At 54.8% G+C, this 11,627-nt stretch overlaps 1 protein-coding gene across 6 annotated transcripts in view; it reads right to left on the bottom strand.

Annotated features, from left to right (window-relative positions):
• Window positions 1-2,480: 2,480 nt before the first annotated feature.
• Window positions 2,481-11,627, bottom strand: part of LRSAM1 (leucine rich repeat and sterile alpha motif containing 1) — a 28,760-nt gene continuing 19,613 nt past the window's right edge. For 5 of the 6 annotated variants that reach the window (XM_010571055.1, XM_010571057.1, XM_010571058.1 and 2 more), the window contains 9 exons: window positions 11,461-11,548; window positions 10,644-10,718; window positions 9,022-9,102; window positions 6,648-6,743; window positions 5,958-6,056; window positions 5,014-5,145; window positions 4,504-4,585; window positions 4,042-4,190; window positions 2,481-3,506 (listed from right to left, as the gene is read on the bottom strand). In XM_010571055.1, the coding sequence (XP_010569357.1) occupies window positions 3,381-3,506; window positions 4,042-4,190; window positions 4,504-4,585; window positions 5,014-5,145; window positions 5,958-6,056; window positions 6,648-6,743; window positions 9,022-9,102; window positions 10,644-10,718; window positions 11,461-11,548 (928 nt within the window). In that variant the 3' untranslated portion in view covers window positions 2,481-3,380. Of the gene's footprint in view, window positions 3,507-4,041; window positions 4,191-4,503; window positions 4,586-5,013; window positions 5,146-5,957; window positions 6,057-6,647; window positions 6,744-9,021; window positions 9,103-10,643; window positions 10,719-11,460; window positions 11,549-11,627 lie in introns of those variants that run through there. The other variant, XM_010571059.1, reaches the window with a different exon arrangement.

Raw genomic sequence — 11,627 nt, 5'->3', positions numbered from 1 at the left:
GGAAGAAGGTGGAGACGATGAGGACGAGGATACCAGCGGCGAAGCCGAGGCGCAGGTTCTCCATGGAGGCGAGGGGGGGCTGTGTGTCCAGCAGCAGCCCCCGCCCCAGCAGCCCCAGCACGAAGGTGCCGGGTGCCTCAGAGCCACGGCGGAGGCCGCAGGGTGACACCATGCCGCTCACTGCGAAGACAGGGGCATGAGCCGTGCATGCCACCTCCACAGCCACAGAGCGTGCCGATGCTTGGCGGGTGTCTGGAGGGGTGATGCTGCCTTCCTCCTCCTCCTCCTCCCCACGTGGGGTCCCTGAAGCTGGCATCACCCCAGGACCACCCAGAGCCAGCTCGGGCACCAGCGTCACCATCCTGCAGAAGGGGCAGCTGACGAAGGCGACGGTGGCAGCGTGGCACACCAGCTTGCGCAGGCAGTTCAGGCAGAGGGAATGGCGGCAGGGCAGCTGCTGGGGGGCTCGGCCCCCCCCGGCACCCCAATATGCCTCGTAGCAGATCCCGCACTCCCCGCTGGCCTCCGGCCCTGCCGCCATGGCGCTTAGGGCGAGCGCAGCCTGGCTGCCGCTGCTTTTGAAGGCGGGAGGTAGGTGATGGCCGTGGCCGGGGAGGTGTTGGGGGGGTGGGCAAGGGTGGCCACCCCCCGTGCTGAACTTCAGTCTGGCCCCAGGGTGCCCAGTGGGCACTGGACCGACACGCTCCTCCTCCACCGCCCTAGGTAAGGGGCTGCCCCCAAAAAAACCTGCTTTTCTTCCCCTTCCCCTTTCCAAATCCATTATCTCAATATTTCCCAAGCAGAATGGGGGGGGGGGGGGTTATTACTGGTATTTTATTTTGGGATGGGCTCAGCAGTGAGGGACAAGAGCCCCCCCCATGCATCCATTTCATGCCAGACCTGGGGCATATGTCTCACCTGGCAACCAACTCAGGGTTCAGGTCAGCCTGGCAGGCAGGGACATGCCGACAGCATGAGATGTTTGCCAAGTAAAGGGTGGCTGCAAACTACTATAGCCCCTGCACTGCTGGAGGTTGGATGTGGGTGAAGGACAAAATTTTTTTTTTTTTTTCCCCATTTTTTTTTTTTTCCCCCCAATCTCTGAAAATGCCTGAGCACAGCCTGGCGTGACACAGGGCATGACTTTGTGGGGACAAGCTGGCAGTCCCCAGGCTCCCAGGTGATGCTCCAGGGGTTGTGGTGTCTCCATACATGGCTGAGGGGGGTTGGCCCTGGAGCTACATGGGGCTGCAGTGGCCCTGGGGACGAAGGGCAGCCCAGCACTGCCGATGGTCCGGGAAAGACTAGCACTTATTTACGGGTAGGCAGCGGACCTTGCCCTGAGCTCCTGTCACTCATTACCACCCCCCCAGCACAGCCTGGGGGCACAAAGGCAATCGGCAGTCACTGAGGGGATGGGATGGAGGGGGCAGTTTGCAGCAGCGCTGCTGCTGAGCAGATCACAGGGCAGCCAGCAGAACTGGGGTCCTCTCCTCCCTCTCCAGCCGCAGATGCAGGGCTCCCAGCGTGGTCCCTGGCTGCCCTGGGGGAGCTGGGTGCGGGGTGGGGGATTCTGCAGGCCTGCAGCTCTGCAGAGGATGGCTGGGACATACCACTGCTGTGTTCTCACTGTGCTTCATCTGCTGCCAGGTCGGCATCTGATTCCTTCCTCCTCCCCGATCCTGGGGAATGCCAAGCAGCTCTGCTGCCTGCACCCCAGCTGGGCAAGGGGGAGCAGGGAGGGTGCAGGTGGGTGAGCCCCTCCAAGAGCCTTCCTGCCTTCATTAGGGCATCCTTGCCAGGGCCCCCCCCTTACTGCACTCCAATTACCAGCTGCTCCCACGTGTGTCCCCCTTGCCGGGTCCCCACCAAAGCACCCAGCAAGTCCCTGGATGGGACCTACTGGCTCCTACGTGCAGCAGCAGCTCAACACAAATGCAGAGGCTGCAGCAGGGAAATGTCCCCGGGACTGTGCCAAAGGGCTCAGCCAGGGCCACACCGACCTGGTCCCACTCTACCGCTGCGGCACGTCCCCCAGGATTGCGGGTGGCACACTGCACTGCGCACCGGCCACCACCACCAGGCCATGCACGTGGCCCGCATGGACGCTCTGCACGAGCACAGCACACATGAGGTGACCCTAGTGGAGGGTTCAAGCTCTCCCGCTGCCTGGAAATCCCCAGGGCTGCTCTACAGCGAGCAACACCCTTGGAGAAGTCCAAGATCCTCAGATTGTCCCCAGTTTGATGTGGGAGAGGAGGAGGTGATGCCGGGACAGCCGGGCACGTGGCAGCTCTGCCACCGCTCCGCAGCCTCTAGCTTTCAAGTGTCCTCCCCCTCCAGAAGGAAAAAGGCACCAAACAACCACCAGCAGAAACCAGCTGCTTTTTATTAGCTTTTCCTGGGGGGAGGGCTGTGGTGGGACCAGGCTTATCTCTGCATTTTATACTTCAAGGTCAAGAGAGAAAAGACCACTGGGATTGTTACTTATTAATGTCGATGGAGACCTACCCACATGCCAATGCACAGAGGCAATGCAGAGCTGCGCCAGGCACAGCCCCAGCCCACCCGCTCACTGCTGGACTTGTGCTGGCTGTCAGGTGGCAGCAACACTTTCTGCTCCCAGCGTGTGTTTTTTGGATGAGGGATCCCACTGGCCTCCTCTGGCCTGAGTGAGTCCCTCAAGTCCTGGAGCTGGGGCCGTTGCAGACTCTCCCCTACAACACCAGCACAAATTTGGGGTCAGAGAGCTCCTCGCTCTGCTCTGGCACCTGCTGCCCATGGCTGCAGCCCCAAACACACTCCTGTGGATCTCCACAACAGAAGCCCCAGACCTTTGTCATGACATAGGTGCAAGGCACTGTCAGCACCCCAGAGCATCGCAAGCCCCTGGCTGAGTCCTCCCACAGGAGATTCACCCACCTCTGGGCAACAGGTCTCGATGCAGGAGCACGGCAGTGCTCCCGGCCACAGCAGGGGAGCTGCAAGGTCACGGTGGCTTCAGAGATGGCATTAACTGTGTCCCTGCTGAGTGAGGGGCATTTCTGAAGGCAAATACATTAGCCAGAAAGGAGGGGCCACAGGTGCACCCAGTTCCATCACCCAGTGCTCCCAGGCAAGACGATGCTGGGTGGGCAGGAGGAGGGGATGCAGATGAAGAGGGAACCCAAGGCAGAGGCTTAGAAGCCATCGGGGAACATGGTGGATGTTGAGACTCCTGGGTACAGCTGGCAGCCAGCCCGGGGCTGTGCACGGGGAGAGCAGTGCTGGTCATGCTGTGCAAGTGTCTGTTTAATACTGACACAGAGTAGGAGAGGGGCATCACCCCAGGAAGGGGTGACAGAGGCAGTGCTGGGCAGCCTCGCCATCCTCCACCCTGTCTAGCTGCTGTGGAAGATGCGGATGCGCTGTGTGATGTCCTTGCGGCACAGCGGGCAAGTGTGCAGCTGCTCACAGCAGGTCTGGCAGCAGCAGACATGGCCACAGGGCAGGAAAATCATCTGGGTCTGGGGGAAGAGACAGAGGAGAGGCCATGGAGAGTGCTGCTGTCCCGTAACACTCATCCCAGCACCACCATACTCCAGTACAGGAGGAAATGGGGCTGCAGAAGATGGGGATCACCTGGGGTGTCACAGCATGGGAGGCAGAGCCCTGAAGCCCAAGCCCCATCCCTGGGCACAGCCCACTGCTGTGTGTGCATGAGGGTCTGCGCTGTGCCAAGAGCACAAGTGGAATGGGCCTGAGGGAAGAACACGGGTCAGGGCTGGACCAAGCAGCCCCTCAAATGCTTCCCACGGCTGCTCTGTGGACAGACTGGCACAGGAGCTCGGCAAACTCCTTCCCAAGCCTGCAAGGAGCCCTGCCCTGCCATGCCCTCCTCTCTGCTGCAATGCTTAACCCAGGCTGTGCTCCGGAACTGGAGGGATGAGCATCCAGGCATTGCTCAGGGCCAGGCTAGGGACACAGATACTGGGGGGATGTGCTGGATGCTGCCCTCACTCCACCCCCTGCTCCAGCACTACACATGTGCCAGGGTCTCACCTCCTGCTCCATGCAGACAACGCACTCCGACTTCTTCTCCTCCCACTGCAGCGGGGGAGCCATCAGGACCATAGGGCTAGGAGGCTCCTCAAAGGGAGTGCTGGGCTCTGGAGCTGCAAGGACCTCAGCATCCACCGTCCTCAGCAGCTCTGCAACCACAAGCAGGAATTCTGAGCACCAGGAGAGCTGCCCATCTCCTACCCACCTGGCATGCATGGGGATGGCTGCAGGCAGATGGGTGCTCAGGGCTCCAATAAATAGGAAAGTCAATGGGACCAGCTTGACAGTGCACCCCGACTTCTGCCAGCACTCCCTGCCCTGCCTCTCCTCCTCACAGACCAGCCCTGCATGGCTCCACTCCCCAAAGGGAGGCATCTGGCCCTGCAGATCTCTCTGTTCAAGGCTCAGGTACCTGCTGCGAGTGTATGTATCAAAGACCAGGCAGAAAAGAACTGGTGGTACCTGGGATCATCTTGGCCACAGCCAGGATATCCTGAGCTCGCTTGAGGATGGCACGCTGCAGGCCAGTCTCTGTCACGCCGATCTGTGGTGCAAGAGGAGGGCTGTTAGCTCTTGGAGGGGAAAGGAGACTTATGTCCCAAAGGGGACACTGCGAACGCTTGGGCCTTGCTGGCAAGACCTGGCCATGCCAAGGGAAGCACCTCCATTAGGTGTCAAAGCCAGATAAGGGAATTCCACCAGCGCCATTTCTATTACAAAGAGCATCTGAGGCATGTTGAAAGACAGAGCCAAACTACAGCTCTCCCTGCAAGTGCTCTGGGAGAGCTCTCGCTCACTGGGACAAGGCACAGAGCAGCACTGGCACCATTCCTTGCTGGGAGGTGACACAAAGGAGCACCAACACTCCCTCCTGCCAGATCTGCCATGGGCATAGCCACGAGCATGGCTGGGCTCAGAGAAAGGGCAGGTTCAGTTGGTGTTGTTCTGCATTGTATATCTGCTGTCTTGTACCTTTTCCAGGTCACTGGCAGTCATGGTGCTGAGTGCTTGCAAGGATATTCGGTGGTGTGCAAAGACTGGCACGTACTGTTCAGCAGACAGCTCGATTAAAAGGTTCACCAGCTGCTGCTCCAAGCCCTCTTCCTGCAAAACACAAGGTGAGCTCCCAGACTTCGCTCTCGAGAACAAACACAGGGACAGGGAGCAGCAAGGCAGGCAGCAGTGTGCTCATTCCTGCCCTCTGCCCTGCTCGAAGCATTCTGCATCCCTGAAGACACTAAAGCTCAAAAGCCCAACAGCCGGAGGAGCTCTGGCCCTACGTGTCTCACGAGCACGATTCAAAACACTGTGTTTTGGGAAGAATAAAACATAACCGTTTTCACAGCCAATGTCTGCAACAGCACCTGCTTTGCAAACTCGAGCTGATATGCAGCACAGGCAGAGCTCAGATCCATCCCTTTGTGGCCACCCCCGTGGGTATTTTAACAGCACAAAGTCCTGGCTTAATACGTTAGGGCAGGAAAGGACAGGAAGTTGGTGCATTCAGACAGATTTACAGGGGAATTTGGGGACCCAAGCAGAGCTGTTTGGGTGCTTAGCCGGAACAAAAAGCCCTGCCTGGAAGGGGCTCAGAGTGAGTCCTCTGCTCCTGGCAAGCAGTTTGAGGGTGGGATGGCAGCTCCTGGTGCCAGACAGCTGAGGTGTTGGCTCCTTAGAGACCTGGGCTGCCCCATAACCTCCAATGTACAGGAATGAGAGAAGGCTGCTGGGCAGCCCCGCTCAGAGCACGATGGGCAGCCCGGGGTCTCCCTCAGCTTGTCAGCCTGTGCAAGGGGTCTGTGCCCTGCTCCCTTCCTTAGCTGAACCTGTGGGTCCAGGCAAGGCTGCCTTCACTCCCCCCCATGCTCTGCAGAGCAAAGCACAGCTACAGTGAAAGCATTAACTGCAGCAACGACCTGGAGTTTGAGGGAGAGGGGCTTCTGGTTCAGCAGACGCTGGTACTGGATCAGCCAGTAGTTCTCCTGTTTTGTTTCACTCTTTGCCTCCATTTCCAGCTGAAAAACAAACTCATTCATTCAACAGCCCAAGATAACGTTGCAAGCAGTATTTAGGGTAGCCCGAGTTGGATGTGTAGGAGGGGAAACCAACAGCCTGGGCTGCGCAGGGCCAGTTCAGAGCACTGCGATGGGTACAGCTATGGTAGGATGGACTTTCTGGCTTTCTGCAGGCTGATCCCACTTTGATCCCCTCACTCAGTCTAGGGTTGTGCATCCCTCTGGTCACTTTGCCCCAGACACTGGACGTGGTCTCCTGAAGCTCAGGAGAGTCTGCAGGTCTCCAGGATTACAAGGCCACACACAAGGACCTTGTGGGATTGTGATCATCCCTCCCTATGACTCCCTTTCCTGATGGGGAAGATTGATGATGATGATGGTGCCTCATGCTGCACCAGGGAGTGATGCTAACTGGGCCCCCAAGAGCTTACATTAGCACTTTCTGAAGTTAAATTAGTCTCTGGATCTGGACACAACCCCTCAGAGCCCTCCTCTGCTCCCCTTTATCCCCATGCTGACCCACAGACTCTCTCCGTGCAGCCAGCCCATGCGCTTCCTCATCTAGAGCACCTCATTAGGGGCCTTTGTTACCAGTATTTGTCGCAGTTCTTCTTCCCTTTGCTTCTTTTCTTTGAGCAGCTGCTGCAGCAGGTAGCCGAGTGCTTGGCGTTGCTCTGTGATCGTCCCCTGCAACAGAAGGACTCTGGCATCCACATCTCCATACCATATAGCTGCAAGAAATCACCCTGCCCCAATTTCCAGCAAAGCACTTACCATATCCAAAACAGTCACAGCAGATGTGGAAGCCCTGTGCTCCACAAGCCCTCAGACCAGCTGAGCAGACAGCCTGAACCCTCTCCTAGCAGCTGGCATGGCAGACCCCAGCTGCACCCATTTCTTTTGGTCCTGCACTGACCATTACCTGGTGTTGCCAACCCCCAGCACATCCCTTGCAGCCCCAGACTGCGCTGGCCTGCAGCAGCTCTTCATCACTCCGTCAGAAGTTCAGTCAATGGCATTACAAGTGTTCATGGTCCCCCTCCTTAACTGAGAAAGACCACCTGAAACTAGGTCTAGAAGCCTGCAGGTATGCAGGACAGATAAGGTAACAACCTCCCCGTGCCTTTGGAAAGCTTGCTTTCATTGGGGTCTCGCAGCAAGCACTGCCAGGTACCAGGGCAAGGTAAGTGATTGCTGCAGCCACACCGCTGGGAAGTGAGGAGCGGTTAATTGTCTCAGGAACGTCAGACCATGTGGCATCTCTGCATGGCTCAGTCCCAGCTAGCTCATACCTGCTAGGAGGGTCGTTAACTGAGCAGAAGCCAGTAGTCATCGGCCACAAGGCCTTCAGATGTCCACGGACAAAGGGACAAGATGTTGTTAAGGGGCTGACCTCCTAAAGAACAACTGCGGGGAAACCTTCACTGATTTGCATCTGGACCCTACACAGGGACAAGGTCCTCTGTTTAAGCAGGAGACAGGAATGCCTGCCTCTCACAGGCAAACCCCACCGTTAGCTGATGCTGTGCCCTGACAGAGGCAGGAAAGCTCTGCTGCGTCAGGACCTCTGCAGAGGTCAGAGGGACAACTAACGACACATGGGAGCTGCTCCGGGCGAGAAACTCGGGCAGCTTCAGCTAACCTTGAGATGAGCTCTCCTGCCCACTTGCACTGTGAACACGCCACTGGGATCACTCTCCCAGAATGACCTCGCAAGACACTGGCGCAAACGCCTCCCTTTCTCAGGGTGTTTTTCAATGCTTCCTGCTTTCCAATGATTTATCAAGTTCTTTACTAAAGCATCCGTGTATTGGGGGAGGAAGCAACTGTCTGCTGTACGGGAGGTACCCAGCATGACTGCAGAAAAGCTTCTGCCGAAGCACTTTGTGGGCACTTGTCTGTGCACTGGCCGGGGGGGGAGGCTCAGTCACAGCAGGGAACCTTTGGGCTGTAGACCACCAAATGGCAGGGGGGCATCCAGAGATAAAGCTGGTTTTGCCTTGTTTTTTAGCATCAGGTGCTGAAGTTGCAAACGTACCTGCTGGGCTGCAGACAGGTACGAGGGCAGAGCTTTGTTTTCTGCACTCCCCTGGAACTCCTGTGGTCACCTAACAGGAATCACCCAAGTCCAGTGTCATTTGAACTACATCTGCCTGGGGTTCCTTGGTCCTTCCTGCATGAACTTCGGGCGGTCCCCCACCATCAGGCCTCCAACACTGCAGCGTTATATGGAGGAGCTGCATGAATTAGGGTAGCATAACCCAAATCTTATACTTCAGGGTGTCCAGCACAGGGCTCAGAGCCAATCCTGTCTTAAGTCAGTGCTTAACAGCCTGCTGGGTGCACTACCCTTGAAAAGTATATGGTGTTTGCTACTGATTTTGGGCTCACTAAACAGGTGACCTTATCTGGCAAACAGCACACACAAGAAAACAACTGATGCAAAGGCGTAATAACAAAACTTAAAGCCAAGCTGCTTAAGCCAAACTTGGTATTTCTCAATGTGTGACTGCTGATGAAGTCAGCCCATCAAATGGTGGGATGGTGGGGCAGAGCAGCCTGGGAGACAAGGCTTAGAAATGAAGGGGGAGAGCTGACAGCTGTATTTAAAAACAAAACACAACACAAAAATTTAAGAAGACATGCGATGCACGGCAGGCAGGTGTTTCTGGAACAGCCAAAAGGATCGCAAAATCCTTCCCCACCCAGCAAACCTGGAACTGCCCATTGCTATCAGGGCCGGCTTGTTTGTCTCTCCCCTGAAAATGCATCAAGATGTTTAGGAGCAGCAGCAATGTTCCCATGTTACCATGACAAAAAGGGTTTTGTGGTGTCCTGTGGGTAAGTACCCTTCTGACTAAGCGTAAAACCATCTGGAAACTGCAAGGAGCAAAAGAAGCAAGTGGAGCTTTTGCGATCCCAGAGCAAAGAGAGGGTGGTGGGGCAGCCCCAGAGCCCTACATACCTGCAGCGTCTCTGTGTCCAGTTCTTGCCTCTTTAACTCCAGCTGTGTCAACTGCAATAACTCTGTTTCTATTAATTTAATCTAAACAGAAGATGAAACATTTTTTACTGACATTTGAAATTACTTTAATTTATGCTCTTTTAAAATGAGGTCTAACTGCTGCCCTGGGAGGGATGGCACTGCAGAGCCACCCAGAAGTTTGGGAGCCTGCTAATGCCCTTCTGTGATGCATGCTTTTAGGGTCACTCTTTGTCTTTTGCCTGAGGAGCTGTGTTCCCCACTCTCTAGTTGTCTCTCTACTCTAAACACCTTCTGTTCAAGTCTAGAAGCACATTGCAATCAGTTTGTTCAGCCAAACCTTTTGCAGCCCCTCTGGAAGGCAGCAACTGATTGTCAAAGTCCTCCTAACACCAGGGCTCAAACTGCAGATCAACTGGGGCAGGGTCCTGGTTTCTAGATGGTCCAGCAGATCCCATAATGATACGTGCTTTTTCAGGTGGGGCAACTGAGACACAGAGAGGTGAAGTGAGTTGCCCAAGATCCCACAGCAAAGCCAAGATGGAAGCCCAGCTCACCTATCTGCCAGGCCATCTACCATCCCCAGGCCACGCTGCTTAATGTGTGCCACTGACCACAAAATCCCTGCCGACACCGGGGCTCTGCAGCAGGCAGTATCCAGGACTCCTGCTCATTCACTGCCTGTGCAGGATGCTGGTGAGGTGGGATGGATTTTAACAGTAAAAGGTCCAGCTATGGTATCAAGGAACAAACTCCCTTTGTTCACAGAGCAAGTGCAAGCAAACTGCAGGGCTCTTATTGATGAACTCAAGCAATGGAGAGTTGTTAGATTCATCTCCTGGATTGCGCACGCACAATCCAAAGGTTTCTAGCAGAGACTGGTCACTGAGTGACTCAATATATTCAAGCTCTTAAGCTTATCCACCAACTGCTGACCCAAGACTTTTCTGCTAGTGTCAGATCACAAGAGGGAAGATTCTGGAGCACCGTGTCAGAAACCAGCCACCCATCTTTGTGCATCAACCACCACTACTTTCCCATCTTCGTGCATCAACCACCACTACTTTCTCCACCAGCTCTTGCTCTTCCCCCCCAACTATCGCATTGCATCTTCTGCAGAATGGAGCTCAGAAAGGCAGGCCAAGAATGGGAAAGAAAAGGTGAACTTATGGCACAAAGTGCAGTTCCGATGTGCTGGATGGAGATGCAGTGGACTCATGTGGAAACAGCAGCCCTGCTGAGTACACAACCTGAAGGAAATCGTAGCTGCAATTGCAGATCACCCCCACAGAGCCAATGCAGGTCTGTCTCTAACAACCACTCTCCAGCACTTCATCCACATTAGTGCTGAGATGACTGAAGCAATTCCACTACTTCCACAAATCTAAAACCTGCACTGACACTCCCTCCTATGGAGCTGGGAGACTGTAGTTTAACCAATACTGCCCAATGCTTTGTTACGGAGCTTTTAGCAATAAAAGAGCTCTTCATTTCCTCCAGACCCTGCTCTACGCTTACAGCACTTTGATCTTCCTCAGAAGTGTCTCATCGAATGGCGGTATGAGCTGAGTTCCTGGCAGCTCTTTCCTCTGTTGCTCACTCACCTGGTTCCTGATCTGCCTGTGCATAAGATCCTTCTTCACCTGGAGAGCTTCAAAGGCAGCTTTCTGCATCTCAATCTAAGGGACAGGCAAAATCCTGCTTAGTGAGGTTGTTGATGCAGCTGCAAATGGACTAAGAAACCCTGTTACCTTGCAGTGACTCATGTACAAGCACCTGAACACTGCTTCCTCTGGGCAACAGTGTCCCGATTACACCGTGACTTAGATCCCACAGTCCCAAAAGGTAAAACCCACTTTACAGACAGACACAGAAGTTTATTCACGTTCTTCAAACACATATTTTGAACACACTGCATGAACCCCACCTCTCATTTCCAGCAGTGCTGAGCACCCAGGCTGTGCAACAGGGCATGGCTGCCCAGCACTTCTGAAAAACAAGCTGCAGAGGTCTCAGGTTCAAAATGAGGTATTCAAAAGGAGCAGAGGCTTTGAAAATGCTTCCTGTAGGCAGCCTGTCCCAAGTCACCCAGGCAACCTGCCAAAAAGACAGGATTTCTGTCTCAGAATCCTCTCTATTTATCATCAGACCAGTTTTGCTTCCCACGGTCTGTGCTACTGTGTCTTCTGAAAATTTGCTGTCTAGTTAAAAAATAAATACATTCTTCTTGCAACCACCCAAGTCAGTTTGTTAGAATACCAGAGATTCTCAAAGTTTAGCACGTAGTGTTAAATAAAATAACTTTTGCACGCAGCCCAGTCACTGCTGCTCCTGTGCTCCTGTAATCCACTCAATCCTGCTTTTGCATGCAGTTGCTTTCCCATGATCCCCCCCCCGCAAGCAGTTTGCTCCCTTGCCTACCTGCTGCAAGATCTGACTAACGGCTTTGTTCTGATCCAGCTGTTGCCAAGCCAGGATTTGCTGGAACTTCTGGTCCATCTCAGCTAGGCTGCAAGAAGATGGATTTGCCATGGAGTTACTGCTGGGTCTGAGACTCTTGATGCAAACAAGAGGAAAAGCGGACAACA

This window comes from Haliaeetus leucocephalus, unplaced genomic scaffold (assembly GCF_000737465.1).
Source record: "Haliaeetus leucocephalus isolate CR32 unplaced genomic scaffold, Haliaeetus_leucocephalus-4.0 Scaffold306, whole genome shotgun sequence".
NCBI classification, from domain to species: Eukaryota; Metazoa; Chordata; class Aves; order Accipitriformes; family Accipitridae; genus Haliaeetus; species Haliaeetus leucocephalus.
Note: the sequence above shows the minus strand (reverse complement) of the source record. Positions and strands in the feature narration are given on the sequence as shown.